General features: G+C 43.6%; 1 protein-coding gene across 1 annotated transcript in view; it reads right to left on the minus strand.

The window, feature by feature from the left end:
• Nucleotides 1–11,730: 11,730 nt before the first annotated feature.
• RGS12 (regulator of G protein signaling 12) overlaps nucleotides 11,731–18,513 on the minus strand; it is a 70,453-nt gene continuing 63,670 nt past the window's right edge. The window contains exon 17 of the mRNA XM_010212530.2: nucleotides 11,731–12,145. Coding sequence (XP_010210832.2) covers nucleotides 11,781–12,145 — 365 coding nt within the window. The 3' untranslated portion in view covers nucleotides 11,731–11,780. The remainder of the gene's footprint in view (nucleotides 12,146–18,513) is intronic.

Consider the following 18,513-nt stretch of genomic DNA (forward strand, 5'->3'; position numbering starts at 1 on the left):
CTCTGCTTCCCTCTCGCACGGTTTTTGCCTGGCACAGGTAACTTTGCTGGGCTGTGCTGAAGCAGGAGGGTGAATCAGCACCGAGCTTTCACAAGGGACTGCGATTTACCTGACTTTAGGGTATTTTAGTTTTCTAAGTAAGCACAGCTCTTATCGCTGTTAATCATTAATGTCTTTGTGGATAGATGGGAATGCCATTTAGCGAGATAATCCACCGAAACCACCGGGAGTGAAGAGTTTACAAAGTGCCTGACCCTCTGTGATGATCCCCAGGGAACACCCGTCCCCTCCTTGAGCTGGGCAAGGCTCTCAGAGCACCCCCTGAAGACCCCTCCAGCATTGCAGCCACAAAGCTTTTAGCATCCAACACTCCCCATCGCTCGGCCTTCACTAGCTAATTAAAAGCCTGGTAAGTAATAACGAGGAGCGCCAAACAAGCCCACTCAGGAAATGCATTATATTAATGAATTATATTGCAAAATATGGAACAGATCGATGCCAATATCAAGCACAAGAATTACTCATTGACAGACGGTTACCTGCCCAGGAATTACTTAAAAAACAACAGACTAGGAAAAACAGCAAGGAAGAAAACACATATTAGTCTGCCAAAACACACGGTGTGCTAAAATGCTGCCTTCTGCAGCCGTGCCTGGCTGGGCTGAGACAGCCAGGCCGGAGGAGTGCCGGCCTCGCAGGGCCGACGTTTCTCCAGCCCAACCGGCCTGGGCCCCATCTCGCCCCGCAGCCAAACCCACCGGTCTGGCTGGGGCAGCTCTGTGGATGCTGGAGGCCTTGCCCCGTTGCGGGGCCCACACCTCTTCCCAGCCCGGATCCGCAGGGCCGCAGCGGCACACGGAGCATCCACCGAGCCCGTGCTCGGGTCCCGCGCTACCCTGTGAAGTTCCAGCGTGCAGATGGGAAGCGGGCGACTTTGTGCTCTAACCCAGCAGGGCTCTGCAATGAGGCCCTGGGCCTCAGGGCAGCCATGCTGGCACGATTTACATTATAGACTTATATATATTACATATTTCTATTATAATGGTTTCTAATGTTAGGGGGATGTCTGCTGGATGTGCTGTCACACTCCTCTGGCTGTCACCACGGTAATAGACCTTGATAGCCTAGCCGTGCAGGTATAATTTCACCTGCAAAGCTTTCCTATCGCCAGGCTTGGGAACCCAAGCAAGCTTGGGACTGTCTTCCCAAAATACAGTGGAAAACAAACAGAAAAAAAGCTTTGCTCTTATGCATCATTCGTTGGCCAAAGATTTGAATAAATAAAATTTCACAGCAGACTTGAGGAATCAACTGCGAGCAAAAATTGCAGTGTTCTTCTAGGCACCAACAACTCCAAACTTCCAGCTGAAGCTGATACTTAAATATATGAAAAAGAAGCAACAGCCCCAGGAGCTGCCTCAATGCAGCCCCATCACAAAGCAAAGGGGGAAAGAGCAACCGTCACAGCTGCTTCCAGGAGCTGCTGGAGAAGCACCACCACATGGAGGAAATACCCACACGAGGAGCAGCTGAGCAGCGGTTTGAGGCTTCACAAAGATATGAATCATTAGAAATCCCTAACTGCTCTACGCTGTCTGCACTATGTCAGCAAAGAGGGGCCCAAAGAGGTCTTACTGCCATAGGCAGAATTTTTAGGCAGAAAATTACATATTTTCTGTAAATTATGTTGAGTGATCAGTGACCCTGTGGACCCTCTTTAACCAGAACAAAGTCTGCCTTTTTCCTAAAATCAATAAAAATTAAGTAAAGCACATTAAAGGTTTCGTCCAAAGAAAAGAAAAGAAAAGAAAGGAAAAGAAAAGAAAAGAAAGGAAAAGAAAAGAAAGGAAAAGAAAAGAAAGGAAAAGAAAAGAAAGGAAAAGAAAAGAAAGGAAAAGAAAAGAAAAGAAAGGAAAAGAAAAGAAAAGAAAAGAAAAGAAAAGAAAAGAAAAGAAAAGAAAAGAAAAGAAAAGAAAAGAAAAGAACTGCTTGGTGACCAGCTCCTCAAAAATGTGGATTTTTAGCTTTGATCCGGAATTGGACAGCCTAGAGAGCAGCGGGAGCTGGGAAGCCCATGAGGATGAGGTGCAGAGGTCAGTGGCATCAGTGTGACACCGTGAAGGTGGCAGCACAGGGGCACATACAGGGACATGAGCGAGCAAACTCGGGAAGGAACGCTGACCTGCTCAGACAAACATCCGCAGTCCCTGAAGCTGCTCTCATTTAATCTTTCTTCCCTCCTCTTGCTTTCCAGGGAGAGCAATGCACTCACTGACTGCACGGAATGGGAATAGAGTGAGCAGTGCAGCCCGGAGCCTCTGCCAGTAAGTGGAGCCCCTTTTATTTACCCATGCAGAGCAGTGCTGCAATCAGCGGTGCTCACGTAGGTTACAGGAACCTCAGCCCACGTTGACTAATCCCAGGCCAAGGCAGAAGCGGCACAAACAGTGGCTTCCCCTTTATGTGGGGCAGCAAATAAGCCCGGAGCAGCAGTAGTCCCGTCTGCCCTCCAAAGATGCTGAGCTGCGCTCACTGTAACATCCTGCGAGACTGGCTGTCACCGAGCTCCCCGAGGGGACCGGCAGGAGAGAAATCCCCTTTGCCCTCTTAAAGCTGGCTCTTGTTTTCTAAGAAACCGCCATTATCCTTTTAGAGATAGGCAAGTTCCAACTTTCAAATTTGTTACACATAATATTGAACCCTTTCTGGGGAGCGCGTAATCCAAATGCTTTTAGAGGCAGATCTTGCTACTGCTGAAGTCAACAAATAGTTTCAAAGTAAGGCTAGAAAATCTTTATCATGTTTGCAGGCTGTAATCCTTTTGTAGCAAAGGCTGAAATCCCTTAACTTCAGCAGTCGCTTTCACTTTGTATTGACATCAGCACAGGAAAATGAAAAGGCAAAAAAAAAAATCCCCAGACAATAAAGCAGCAGAAAGCGACAGAGATCCTTGTTGCAGGGGGCACAGCACATCCTGATCATGCTGCCTTTTGTATGCCCACCTTTCTGTCATTTCCCACATGACAATGATTTTTATTTCCTTAAACTTAACATTAATTAATAAAAGCTGAAGCTGAAACTCCGAGCCCCTTGGTAATAATGGAACAATAGTAGCAAGCTTCCTAAATTATTAAATGCTAATGAAAAGCAAATTGAGTCAGCCATCAATATTAAATAATAACATTTAATCTTTCTCATCAGTTAGTGCACCAGGCACAAATGGAAAAGAAAAGCCTAAACACACACACACACCTACATCCATTTGCATTGGTGCCTGTGTAGAAACACTCAGAGAGACGGAGCAGGGGTTGCCACATGACTGGAAGTTCATGGGTCTTCTCAATTTTTACATTATTTCCTAACCTATCCTCATCTTTCTGAGAAATCATCCTATTACTGCAAAGCTGAAGACAAATCATAATCTTTTCTAAAGAGTAACAGCATGTATTTTTGTAAACTTCTGTGTTTAAGTAATGGGCTTCTTTCAAAGCCAACTTCTTGCCTTTTGAAGCTGCCATATGGCAGTCAACTAGCAGTGTTGCCTCCCGAGATGATCTTATTACCAGCCCTTAGTTGATGTTATTGTTATAAAGTCTGATCCCAGCTTCCTGGGCAAGAAGGCAATTTCAGGCCATGGGATGGTCAGCGTGAGGAACCGGTGTCGCATCCAGAGCCTCTGCCAGAATCAGCAGCACGCTGTGCTGCAGACACCTTTACAAAACCTGTTGCATATGCAACTTGGAGGCAATTAAAAATATAGTTTGAAAAATAACAAATTTTTTCTTCATCTTTTGGGGAGGGAGAGGATGCAAGAGCTCTCATGTGGCTATGCTCCTTCCCACCCAGCAGCATGGCCCTCAGGTGAAGATCAGGGCCATGTGGGCAAACCTCCCCCCTCTCCTGTTCCCTCTGGGGGATCCAGACAGGCAGCTGCCCCATTGCAAACCTTCCCAGAGCTGTGAGGCCCTTAAGGATCCCCTTTGTATCTGCTGCTGAGATCACTACTGTCATCTGCTCTTGGGAGCTGCTACCAAAACTCGCTGGGAATAATACTGGATAATAACACACAGGTGCTGTAAGGCCTGTGAATTTTTTTTAAAGTTCCCTTTTAAAGGGAAGTAGCTGCACCTGGAGCCCTGGGAGGAGCTTCCCCATCCCAGCTCGGTGTGCCTGGCTGCAGGGCTCTGGACTGGATCTGCTTCAGGCAAGAGCCACTTCACCCCACCAGGATGTGGGTCCCCACGACCAGGCCATGCATGGGCCAGTGCCTCCTCTTTCCTGTTTTGGGGACTCTGCTGGCACTCCCAAGGAACACACAGCAGTTTCTGTGACTCTGGGGTGAAAAATTCACATCTTTTTAGCATCACAAGAGAGCTGGAGTCCTGTTTTAGCCTCTCTTGGCCCAGACTTTCCTGTTGCCATTCACAGGCCCGGAGCTGCGCGTCTCCTCTGCCGCGCTGTAGCAGAGCACAGTAAATCCCTGGTAAATCGTCCTCTTCTCCCTCAGCGGCAAAAGCCCCGCATCGAGAGCCGGGTTTCTGGGCAGCTGGGATCCAGCAAGAACAGACCTGGAGCAGCCGCATTTTGGCAGATAACCCACAGACTGAAGGAGGTGCCTTCGTGCCAGTGTTTGCTCCTCACTTCTCTCGCATCCCCCGTGTCTCCGTCATCGCTCGCATCTCTCCTGGCTTCCCTCAGCCTCCAGCTTTTGTTTCTGGGGGTTTCTGCACCATTCTCCTTTCTCTTGCCTCCAGGGACCAAAGCTGCTCTACTAATAGTCTTGCTCATGTCACTCCATGTCACTCTACCCATCACTTTCACCCCCCCACCCCATGTCACTTCTACTCCTCGGAGGTGGCCTCTTTGGTCTTGCTTTCCCCCAGGAGCTTCCCATCCCACACCACTCATTCCACCCTCTCAGCAACCTCTACCTCCAGCTAAAAATATCAGATTGTGACTCATGGAAGACTTCCGAGTTTGCTCCTCTCCCCAGCCCCGTGCTCACAGGCAACCTTACACAGTGAGCGTGGCCGCATTGCACCTCAGGGCAGAGCCCCTTTTTCTGTTTTTCGACAGACCACCCCTATGCACGCTGACTTTGTGATGGCTCCCTGCTCTCGTCTCAGGAAATCACATTTTTAGCCACATTCAGCCAACGCAGTTGTAGCTCCGTATTAAAAGAGCCTTTACTTGCAGCTGCATTTGGGAGTTTTTCGGTCATGCAACCAGAAAACACTAGTTGTGATGTGAAAATCAACTCGTAAGAATGTAAAAATAGAATAGCTGAGCTTGAGCAGCAAAAAGAAAATCAGATTATGATTGCATCCACCTAACCACACAACTTTGGTGGTTGTGGCTTTGCTACAAGATGCTATATGCAGAAATTTCATTTATACAACCCAGATTCAGTCATACCAATTAACCAAGATTTTAGAAGAGGCCTATTTCAAGATGATATTTCGTTCTGTTCATACACCTAGGATGTGTTTGCATGAGGTTCCTCCTACTGCATGATTAAAGAGCAGAAAGCGGGAAACTGCTTTTTCCAGGGACTTTGATACCAACCTTAATCGATAACCCTGGCTGAAACAGTGGGCCCATATAGGGAGGCGTACGGTTTCTTTTTTAGCCATGTACTCACTGAAAAGTGACAAGAAGAGGTGTTGAGGCACCCACCTGCAACTGCTGCCAGCCCGTTTAGGTAACTTCAGCACCGGCTGATTTGCAATTGTTAGGCATGTACATTTTTAGCAGTGCTCAGATTCCTGCTATGCCACCCACTTTCGGCATTAGCATATTAGACGCCCCCATTGCTTTAAAATGGTCTATAAGTCAGGCATGTGTGAAGGAAGGTGCCTTCGCTTCTGTAGTTGAGGGCGGTTGAAATCTTCCCCTTTGAAAGGAAGAGTTCTCCTGTCTGCCTCAAATCTCCCTTTCCCCCCATTTTTGCTCCTCTCTTTTCCCCACCATGACCCCCCCCCTTTTTTTTTTCTGCCACCTCCTTCCATGACCTTTTGTCCCAGCTTTTCTACTCTGTCCTGCTGCCTCTGAGCACTTGTTTTGGAGCATCTGGAGTGACGCAGCCCCAGCAGGTCCCTCGGACCTCCAGCCCATGCCTCAGGGTCAATGTAGGAAAGCCATCACAACAAGGAGAAGTCTTCTTTTGTCAAGACTTACCAGCCCTCCATCCCACACTCCCAAAAATAAGGCAGGGGTCCAAGGTGGCCGACATCCAGGGATGAGGCTAGGGACCCTCTCCGTGAGCAGCCCCCTTCCCTAACTCCAAAAGCCATTTGTGCCCCACTCACTACCATGGTCCAGCCCCAAGAGCAGACCTTGAATTTTATCATGCGACCAATATGCCGGCTGTGTTTCTTTCTCTCCCTCTTTTTGCCCTCCTTTGCCTGTACCACCAGTGCCACTCCTTGTAATTGCTGCAGAAATGTAATTGCTGCTTCTGGTAATTGCTGCAGAAGCGATCCGAGCTGTCACCACCGGTATTGTTCACGCATCAGCAGAAACTGGCAGCTCAGATTCACCCCACCTGACTTCACGGATCCTCTGCATATGTATTTACATCTGAGCTGGTAGCTAGGCTTCCAGCATAATCAATGTATACCAATGTATACAGCATAATCAACGTAAATTACAAGTCACCTGTCCAGATGTATGTATCAGCTCTAGGATTAAACAAATCCTTATACTCCTTATACTCCTTTGACAGCAGAGCAGCAGAAGCATGAGTGGACAAGGTGGTGAGTGACGGGGGGACCATTTCAGGACCATCATGTCACCGATTGAAGTTACTGTACACAATCATCCTCCGAGCCTCCAGTTAGCAACACTCTTGCTCTCTGACAGAGCATCGCTGTTCTCAGCAGTGCCTGCTGCAAGGTAGAGCAGTTGCAATGCATTTTCTCTGCTCAGAAGTTCACAGTGGGCCAACCCACCAAGACTGTGCAGATGAGCAGCTGGCGGAGTATTACTCTATACCTGGCAAACATTCAGCTACTGTCCTACCTCAGATTTGCAATTCATTTGCATTGCTAGAATGGAGCAAAAGGAATTTAATTGAAGGCTAAAAATCTAATCCACTATTATTAAATTCCAGAAGAGGAGCTATCTTTAAGGCATATAAATATTTGGCAAAAAAATCCCTTCTAAAGGAATTTATTTGTGTAAACGAGGTTTAAGAAGCTATCTTTATGAAATATAATAAAATTAAGACCATTTTTGTATTGCCTTATATTTTCCTTAAAGCTGTGATGTAATTTCTGTGCTTGGTTCAAATGGCAGAAGGCTACCAGGAGCCAAGCTCTGAAAACTAATAAAAACACGGGCAAGCAGAGGAAAGGCACCATCTCAGCCTTTAGGCCTGGTTCAGTCTCCCTCTCTCGAAAACAAAGAACTGGATAAAACATCCCCTATTAAAAATATATCAACTTTAGTTCACATATAATGCCTTTTATAATAGACTCATTCTTTCTGAATTACTGTTTTTTTTTTCTATTTTCCTTCATATTGAAATTAGATGTCAGTGAAATACTGTGAAATGCTATCAGCTCCAGTAGTGTAAATTATTTACTCACTACATACACAATTAACATTTTAAATGAATTTGACACACTTAGGATTCTATAACATCCTTTTGCGGTGCAGGATTTCTCAGTACTTCAGGGACACACAACGAGGGAAATGAATCCCCAATGTGCACGCTCATATTACGGATTCATTACAGAGAGGTCTAAAATCAAAGCCACAAATAAAACAAGGATACAAATCAAATTCTGGGCAACCACATTTTCAGACTATGCAACAGAGTGATAGCACACTTAGGAGGAAAAAATATAATCCACTTTCTTTCCTTAGCTTCCACACAAACAAGTTAGCAAACGTGTTGGTACACGTGTAAGATACACTGGGTTTCCTCACATTTGGAGTACTGTGGGTGCGATTTGCAGATACCTGATTATCCAGCACTTCAGAGCAACAAATAGGTTTCTGAAACGACTACAAGCATCCAGGCTAAAAATAAGATATAAGTGCAAGACACCAAATGGCATGCAAAAGATTTTCGGGGGCATGAGAAAGTACCCGATACAGCCAGGTATCTGCTCCCTCCCTCAGAGCAGTCTCTGCAGATTCTCTCTGCAGACCTGTTTATGTGTCTTTGTAAAACACTAGTTTATTTTCCCAGGCAATCCCCAAGAGCTGACTGAAGTCCCTTTTCAAGTTTGCTTATACCTATTTCTTTTAGTCTTCCCAGAGCCTCAACAAAACAAAACAAAAAAATAGTCACTGTTGCTGAAACTGTAAGGCCGAACCTACCACATGAAAATAAGATACCATGAATGGAAGATAAGAAAATCAGTACATTAAATAAGATTTTAAATGCTGCAGTATTTTCTAAATGTTTTTTGGATATCACTGGAATTATCCATTTTTACAGTTTCAGTTTCAGGTACTTGATAAATTATTTCAATGGAGCTCTTGCACCCCTGTAAGAGGGGGTTGAGCAATCCAGCAATGCTTCAATAGGCCTGCTTTTTTTAATTGCTAATAGATTTCATTAGTAGTGGAAATCACAGTATAACAAGGCAAGTTACAATCATATTATAACGTTGAAGTCACACAGTAATTAAAACCGGACAACATCCTCAGAGCACAAAGCTTGGAAAACATCAGCCAGAGCCAGGCTGCACGCATGCATTTTATTAACTCCATCATCTGCAGCAACTGATTTCAGCAGGTTTAGGCTTTATATTCTGCCGGATACTGAAAATTACAGCTAATATTATTCTAAGTAATGAATCTCCTAGCTAAGAAGTCATTGTTTTCAACAATATTCCACTAATTGGCATTTCATAATCAGGTTTGGTTTTGAACAAAACAGTGCAGCACACGGAAGAGTATTTTTTCCCCTGTCCGTTGGTTTACAGGATTTCCAACATTATACCAACGACTTTTTCCCTATGTTAAAGAAAACTCAGTTCTTTCACATGCTTCATTTCCCTGTCTTCAGCTTGATTCTGCAATGCTGCCAGATTCCTTCTGAGTCTTTTATACAGTCAAATTTAGTTTATTTTCTGCATTCAGAATTTTAAAACAGCTTTTTTTTTTTTTTTTTTTTTTTTTGAGCTCAGCGGCTTTTGGAAAGAAATTAAATTCCACTGCCTTCAAAAGGGTGAAAGAACCATGATAAACAGACATTTTTTCTTAGGTGAACATGCCCCATTCCAGCGTATGAGTTCTATGCTCATGCTTCTACCAGATATGGATTTACAGGGACTGAATAGCTCAATGATCTTGGTACATCTGACTTTTCCAACGGCAGCTCAAACAGAGGGATTTCACCTCGTTCCCTGGCAGGGGAGCTGGAGGCTCGGGCCTGGGCCTGAGTTTGGATGCATTACAATATGCATTACATTATGCATTACAATTTGGAACTTTAGTTTGGATGAAGGGGGCCAGGCAAAGGTCCGACCAGCGCCACACTTACTTACCCAGAGAAAGGGCAGCAACCCTGTTTCATCCAAAATACCAACCCATGATTATTACAGACTCTAAATATTGTATTTGAGTTTCAAGTTTTTACCTGCATGAGGTCAGGTTTTCATTTTCCAAGGCCCAAGGGAAGTGCAAAGGGCAGAGTCCCCTCTGAAGTTTTACTGATGTAACGGTGGTCTTCATTAGAACAAAGCAATTAATTTGCTGGAAGATAGGAAAAAATGTGGCCATTTTTATCTGTGCAAATAAACACCCTGTTACAGGCAGTGAATTAGTAGCAAAAAATTAAGAAACAAACATGTCAAAAACATGCAGAGATGTTTTACAGATTTCTCACCATCACTGTGCTGATACAACTTGGTTGTGTCTCACTATGGATGATATATGAAAAAGCAGTTAATAGCATATCCGATGGATCAAAACGAGAAAGCAGTACCAAACCTTTCTGCTTTGGCCTCTTTACCTGGCCACGGGTGCTGTGTGAGGGCTTGCCAAGCCAGGCTGCTCACACCACGCCACAGGCACCGGCGGCTCGCGCAGGCCCCGCAGCGGCACCGCGGCCCACGTTCCCCAGGGAAGGGAGCTCCCGTAACCCGCTCCGCTCATCGCTGCCATTGGAAAACCGTTTTTATCCACCTTACAGAACTGAAAGCCTCAAAACTCCAGTGTAAACTCCCCAGGCTGCTAAGTACACTGGCCTGATTCTAGTGTGACTCTCAATTCAGTTTTAATTTGGAACTTTTTCAGAGAAGAGCTGTTTTCATAGCATATACCCTCATTCATTCACTCACTGAGTTGAATCTGATGCCAACCAGTGTATTCCGCAACAGTATTAAAGCTAATGGGTGCTGTGTCCTTTTCTATCACTAGAATATCTGCTTTACAATTCTTAAACTCCAGAAATCTTACCTTACTGCTGTGAATTATAAACATTTATACACCTTTCTCATCACAAATTGAGTTTAAAAAACTGAGGACCTGCCTCCAATAATCTCTGCTGTTCAGAAGTGTCATGGCTCTTGGTAGGCTTTGGAAGGAGGAAGCAATGGCGAAGGCAGCAAAGAAAGACAAGCTAATGAATAATTATTGAAATGCTAATGAATAATTACCGAAATGCTTTGACCTCGTGCCTGAGTGGGTCTGCTGCCTAGGGGCGAAGCACTAGGGCTCTGTGAGTCTCAAGGATTTCCAGGCAGGCACCATCAGCCCAGCTCACCACGCACACCCAAGATGGCTGCAAAGAGGGGAATGGAGGCCCAACATCCCCGTTTCCTCTCTTACCCCCTCGCCCGTCCAGACTCGTAACTCTCGCTGAAGAAACAGGAAAGGAGGAAAAGGAGAAGATGGCAAAAGCAGTATGTTTAGTATTATGAGGAGCATTGTTATTTAGTAACTTTTTTTTTCTCTCTCAAAACTCTGTTCAACACTAGAAAATTAACTGAAAATACTACCATCTACAAGAAGAATGAGGCGCACTTAACTTCTTGCATAAAAGCAGTAACAAAATCCACCTTCTCCTGAAGCAAAGACACCAGGGAATGAGTGCTGAGCAGGGCCCTGGGTGACCCTCCCACACTCTGCAACTACTATAGATATCTCTGCTATGGAAACATCACCCGTGTAGGCTACTGGAGCAGCTATTTCTTCTCAGCACAAGAAATTCACAGCTTTTTTGGCTTCTCAGTTCCTGCTTGCATAACGTAGGTCTTCCTGCACATATCAATCCAGATAGATAACCTGTAAAATAAGATTGAATTCCACCTAGGCCTCTTCTCAACTGTTCTCAGAAAGGTAAGAAGATATTAACAAAATTATCCTAATCTTTGTGCAGCAGCAATTGATTTTACTTCCATTTTACAAGTCTACCAACATAAGGGAATCTCTTAGACCAAGAAAATCCTTAGAACATTAAAGTGAACTCATCCTGAATAAAAATTTGGATAGGAGAATGTAAAACATTTTTGTCTTTATTGAAGACACCTAAGGATAGGGGTGGAAACCATGATAATTTTAATTGCACTACGCAATTGAATCATAGCAGGGAAAATGACATAGAAACAGTAAGACAACAAAAACAAACATCCTGATTCCTTTGCTGAAATACTGTTTGCTTCATTCTGCGCTTTCTAAGCCCTGCAGGAACAGGCTGCAGGCTCATCGAAGGCAATGGGGACTGAAAACAGCTTCCACCATGCAGAAACATGTTCCTAAGGCATATCCCCATTGCTGCTGACACCAGGCAAGAACACCAGAGCTCTTAACTGAAAACAGACTTAAACAAAAGTAGCTTTATACTGATTCTCCGTGCCCTTATTTTTCTCACTCTTGACACTGATCAGGGACGGAAGGTCCGATGTCCTATAAACTCCAGTCCTCATCCTCCCTTGGCAAGACCTCAGCTCTGAGATGTAGCCTTCAAAGCTGAGGTTCCCATCAGAGTCACTGCAGGAGTGGGTGCCAGTGTCTTCCAGCTGGACTCCATCCACGTCGATGATCCTGTTCACAGGGAGCTCCCTGGGGGGCCTCTCACGCGCACTGGGAGCGTTGATGCTTCTGCTGGTCTTCGCTTGGTGAGGGCTCTGCTCACAGGCGATTCCTGAAGCCTCTTGTGAATCGCTTCTCTTTTTGAGGTTTGCACCTAACAGAAGAATTTTTAAGAAAGAAAAGAAAGAAAAAGTTAGATATCTTTTGGTTTTCATCATTTTTCATTATTACAACCTCCTCTGAGGCGTAGTCAGCTGGGACATTCCTGTGCCCCATCAAGGACGCTTATTTATATACCAAGCAACTAACCCAACACTGGATCATAAAGAAGCATGTTATCTTAACCTGTATCTTTCTTAATTTAGCATTATTTGGCATAGATAAAACACCCATTTAAAAAAAAATTATTAGTTTGCACACCCCTCAAACGAAAACAATGTCGCACCGGCAGCCTCACACGTGGAGGAGAAGTGCACAGAGTGGGAGATGTTCCTTGATTTGAACTGGCCTCCACTACCTGATCCTCACTGAGCCCTTACTTTTACTCAGCTAGAGATTAATCTTTTTCCAGGGGACAAATCCTTTTTTCCAGCAAATCAAAAAGAGGATATGAAGCTTGTGTAGAGAACTGCAGTCTAGCAACTACGGACCAGAGTTGGCAGGACATAGAAATAGCTTGGCTTGTTGAAGAGACCTAAACACTCAAAACCACCGTAGTGCTGATTCTGAGTTATGTGTGATTTCTAACTTTAAAGCCCCTCATCGGTCTAGCATTTCTAAAATCACAATTTGTTAGGATTTGGGTCTGTTCTCCGGAACTAATCATACAAAACTGTTGGTACACACAGTGTTCCTCATTCCCAGAACTGCCTCTTTCACAGTTATTTGCAGTGTCAGTGAAAAGCACCTTGGAATAGAGATATTGGATTTGATATTCAAAGATTTGCAAAGGCTGGAAAATAATAAATTTTTTAAAAAAATCAAAACCACCCTGCCAGCGTGCCTTACCTAACACAAAAAATACGACTCTCTCTTCAGTAAAAACAGGAAAATCCTATCTATAATTGGGGTTAACCCTGGAGCGAGGCCCTGAGCTCCAGCAAAATGCCAGGTTCATGTTAGAGGGGATGCTCCAGCCTCTGGGACTCGTTAATACGGCCACGACGCGGAGGAGAGGCCTTGGCGATCTTTCAAGGCCCAAGAGTAGACTGAGATAGGATTTCCATTTCAAATGTAATCTTTTCTTTCCATCTCTATCAGCTATGCTATTAAAAGATACCATTTTATATAACATAGCTTACCTATGGTTATTTTCAGCTTTTTGCCACAGTACACATAACTGGCTGCCTAGCACATTTAGCAGCACAAACCCGTGAACCTCGGGTGGTTACACTGCACAGCTGGCTTTGAAATCTGCTTGTATTTGGGCCATGAAGTGAACTGCACATTTCTGGCATGTTTAAGAAAAATAATTGACAAAATATTAGCATCATAATCAAGAAATTTTTGATATGGAGAAGGAGGGAAATGCCTAGAATGGAATTTGAAAAGGAATAGAAAAGCAAATGTCATCTGTTTCATTCAAATCACTCTGGGGCTTGTTCAAGGCTAATTTTTTTTATTAATGTCATGAAGTCAGTATTTTAAGGGATGCAATACCACTGGGCTGTAGTGCAGCCTCGCATTAAAAAACTGTCTATTCCACACGAGCAACACTTGCCTTTCCTATGCCCAAAGCAACTAGGTGGAACCTCAGATAATTGCTGAGAGAAGGTGGAAAATTTTCTCATTCCCGTTAGCCCAGCACGAAGCCAACCCACCAGACAGCAACTAACCTCTAATGTGGCTATATTATCCTTCACGCTTATATCTTAATGCTGCAAACAGAACATTAGCATAATTTTAACTGATGTAGTGTAAAATGTTATTCCTCTATCCTAGCATTTTTATTCTATATGAATGCACTGAATGATTCCCCTGATCATTTCAATCCACCATTCGGGGTCCTTTGAGAAACATCCCTGAGTCTTCTTTTGTGCTAGCTCAAAAGAGATGCTCTTTTCTGTAAAGCTGTATTAAGAACAAATTACAACAAATAGTTTGCTGACAGAGCACGGGTCCTCTAGTAATCATATTACAAGAACATATCCTTCTGCCTAATGTAACATAAAGAACTTGCCTGGTGGAGTAAGATAGTGTCGTTTTGACTTGAGCTCAGCAGGAACAGTTTCCACAAAAGACAGTCCCCATTAACGGGCTTTGACCACCCCAAATCCCTATAAACTCCTGCTGAGGAACACAGTGGAAGTTGTAAGCGTTATTCTGTGTATTTAGGTACTAAGTCTTTCTATAACTGCCTATAAGAAGTGACGCTGGAGTTTTGGGACGATGGTGTAATCCCCACGTGGAGCAATGGGGCTTTCAGGTAGCCTCATACAAACTAAGCGAAGGCAGAGCAGAGGTCCCCAGACTTCACAGGCCGCAAGAGGACTAGGATAGGAACAACTCACACTATGAGCAGTTTTTGCTGCTGATGCGGTCCCTCCAAAGCACCTCATGAATTACTACCAGAGGCAGGACAAGAACCTAGAAGGCTTTAGCTGAAATACTGGTCCTAAAGAATGTGGAATTACTAAAGTATAAGTAGATGCAGATGATTTCTCTTTTCCTGGAGGGGAAAAAAATCCCATCTCATCAATGTCACACAGGAAGGTGGATTCAGGAGCAGCACTACTATGCTGGAAGAGTGATGCAACATGCTGTTTTTGCTTTTTCTTTCTTTCTTTTTTTTTTTCAATCCAAAACATTTAGAAAGGAAGCACAAAAACTGAGAGGCGCCTACAAGCAGCTTGTATAAAAGTGTATCCCTAAAGTTTTAAAATAGGCTCAAGCTCCACATGTTCTCAATGGAACTTTGCACCAGAGGCCTAACTGATGCCTACAAGAAGTGTGCACTGGTCTGCTCTGTATATTTGCCTGTTAAATAGCAAAGGCCTGAGCAGATTTAGCTGTGCATGGCACTATTTAAACTATCGAGAGCTTCCAGAGATAAAATTTATCTTTATTTCTTATTCTTGTACTAAAGGGATGAAAAGGTTCATGGATTTCTCTGCAGATTGCTTTGCCTTGCATAAAGCATGTCAGGAATGCTAATACATTTTCCTGGATCTAGTGTGTCCAAGTTCCTGACTTCTGAAGAGGAAGAAAGCCTGTTCTCACAGCAGCAGTTGCACAGAATAATTCCCAGACTGGAATAACGTAACCATGTCTACCGGTACCTCCAACATGTCTGCTAAGCCCGGCACACTCTCTAGGGGAATTTCCTCGTGCATCTGATCCTGATAGTATTTTCCAGTTAAATCCTGAATCATGTTAAAGATTAGATGTGTCTGATTCAGTCTTCAATCTGCAGAACTGCTCTCTTACAGACTCGCAGCTAAAGGACACTTAGGAGGCAGTATGGATAGGTCTGCCAGTTTTTAAAAGGTCATGGTCAGACAGGATTTGGGGTGATCTGCTTTCCTTTGGTAATATTTCTCTTTTTTTCTGATACCTATTACTTGGGTAATAACGAGACTTACTTGCGTATGCATTCTCATGTTAAAAATGGGATTGTGAAAGGTGTTTTTACACAGGAAGGCAAAGGGCACCCAGAGAATTTTTCTACTCTGTAAAGTAAAGCTCTCAGTAAGGTCTAAGCGAGATATCTACCTTTGCTTCCAAGTAGTTTAAGACCGTGGCAGCATTTGACCAAACTCCAGGCACACAAAAAATAAAGAATGAAAAGAGAAAGAAATTTCAGAAAAGGAATTAACTACTTATGCAGATGATCGGGTCAAATAACCATAACTCTAATGGAAATGTCTTGAGTTTGTAGGTCCATCCGCACCATCTTGTAATGGATGTAGCGCAAATGGTGATATTATTTCCAAGCTGTAATTATTAGATTCATTTCTTTTCAATATGTACAATTTATAGTTAGGATTCACTTCGTAAAGCATAATTTAGATCAGATCTAAAATTTAGCAGCTTTACTACTAAGCGATCAATACACATTCTGTTTGCGTTTATGACCAATTTCTAACTTTTTTTGTAAAATTAAGTTTCTTTGGGAAGAGTTGTGAGTATTGGAAAGTCCATACCGAGTAGATTTTATATATGACATACGATTAAGTTCTACTCCTTAATTCTGCCAACACTATTTCATTGAATTCATTATATCAGATAGTATTCTAGTTCTGCTAAAATCCTATTATTTTTGTCAAAACCATTATTATATGCATGTTTTATTGGAAGTAGCCAGGTTCTCTGCTGATAGCTCCGCCACGCACCCAACCGAGGTTGGAGAGAGCCAGATTTCCAGCTAAACAGAACGAGCTGCAGGTTAATGTCTTGTGTTAGGCCGGGCTAGAACCTGCGTGAAATGTTTTCCAATGCTCATCTACCACTTGTGTGAAATCAAGAGGAACAGTTTACTGCCATTTAGCACCACCAAAAGCAAGCAGCCATATCAAGTCACCAACATCTTAGATTCAAGCGTGTTCTTCAGTGCTGCGCTCCGGGCAGATCCTGCTGTTATCTCTGGCTCAGTACAACAGACCTGGATTGAGATGGTAACACGCTGGGAGACAGGGAGTTGAAAGAGGAGCTGAGGGAGTTGAAGAGGTCCCCTCTGCTGTGGGTGTTCCCCGTGATGCTCGGAAACCATTTCACTATCCCTGACAATTTTCCCTAAAATATAAAATATCTGGTAGTCTCACTCTGGCAAGTATACTTCTCCCTGTCCTAAACTGTTATGAATTGGTACACACTGGTCACACTGGTTATTAAGTGACTTGTGCTTTGGAAAAGCAAAGGATACTTAACATCTAGGATTTAGAATCCTGCATGTTAAATATTTTTCCAAAATATTCTTCCTTCTGCCTCTTAACCGAAGAGATACAACCCTGAGGAGAAAAAGGACTTAATAAAAGAACTCCTAGCTACAGCTAAGCTTAATCTTTTCAGAGGAAAACTGATTTTATGTGTTGTGTTTCACTTGTATGATTTAATGCCAACTGAACAACGTGCTTGGTGCCTTCGAGTAAGACTCTGAAACAGCGAGCACATCAAGCTCAGATAGGGATTTTTCTACCAAGAAGCAACAGATGCTTTGCTATTCCACTCACTTTTGTCCCAGGAGTTTCTGGAGTACCTTTGCAGTGATAAGGTGAGCATCTCAGGTGGACAGGACTTGCTCTCCCTTGTAGGAGAACAAACACAAAACTGTCACTTGGAAAGACACGCTGAGCATTGCGGGAGCTCGTGCTGCTCGTGCTGCTCACAGGCAACGTGTGGGATCAAGAACAGAGCCCGGACAACTGGCACTGGTGAGAGCAGCGGCTGCAGGGACTGCACCGACGAGTCAGGGCCAGGCCAGGCACAAATCAAATGAAAAATCAGAGTTCTGGGCCAGACTGAGATGCATGGTCATCAATAACGCCAGGCAGTTTGCTTAAAGTTTCTTGTTTCTCTACCAGTAAAACACAAATAATTTTGTGAATTCTTTTGTGAAAACTGAATACTTTTGAAATAATAGATGTGGCAAAACATATCTGCAATAGTCTGCAAATGCTCAGTGCTCAGCTCCATCATCCCATATTCCTCACTTCTTTCTTTCTAGTTAGTAACACTAGCTTTAATTACTGCCAAGAGTAATATGTTGGGAAACATATTAATGGATTGGTTCCTAAAATCAGTTTTAATGTAACCTGATGTTATTTTTTTTAAATTAGAAGTTCTAAAATGCACTTTATCTGGGCTACCAGTTTGCTTTGGCACTACGAATTAGTAAGTTCTTTTCAAATACAAATGATGCTGTTGAATAGATGTGGGTTTTGCCTGTGTGAGGGGTGGCAATTTTTCAAACCCTGCGTCCAGGCCGCGCTGCAATTGCTAGTTCTGTCCAAGGGGCCCATCAGTTTGGTTCAAGGGAGCTCTGCCTCCAACAACTACCTCCAGGGCCTTCCTCATCCCCAGCGGATATTCCCAACATCCATCCCTCCTTCTCCTTGGCTTATGGGTATCTCCACGACGCGTAACCGGGGCTCTCCAATGAAAAGGATTAGCACATTCGGGCCCAAGCATCGTAAGCGCCAGGGGTGGCTCTTGATGGCGATGCAGAACCCAGTTATCGTCAAGAAAACGGCACGCAGCCGGGAAGGGTGGAATTAGCACATTTTTACATCTTTTAATCATAACACCTTCCTCTTCTTAAATTTTTCTATTATACATATTAATTTACATATATATATATATAAAATTTATATAATAGTCAAGTTCAAGTCCTCTGTCCTGATTCTTCGCTTGAGAAGGGCCTACTGGTTTGAAAAATGAAGATACCAAACACCTGGAAAAACTTATTACTACGGAGTGCAACACCCACAGTACCAATGTGATAACCACACAGTTTAAAAAGATTAAAGCCAAAAGTTAAAAATCAGTAATTTAACATTTTTGAAGAGGAATGCTTCACTTTGAGCC

The sequence above is a fragment of the Tinamus guttatus genome, unplaced genomic scaffold (genome assembly GCF_059628265.1).
Source record: "Tinamus guttatus ecotype Peru unplaced genomic scaffold, ASM5962826v1 Tinamus_guttatus_pri_ptg000052l, whole genome shotgun sequence".
NCBI classification, from domain to species: Eukaryota; Metazoa; Chordata; class Aves; order Tinamiformes; family Tinamidae; genus Tinamus; species Tinamus guttatus.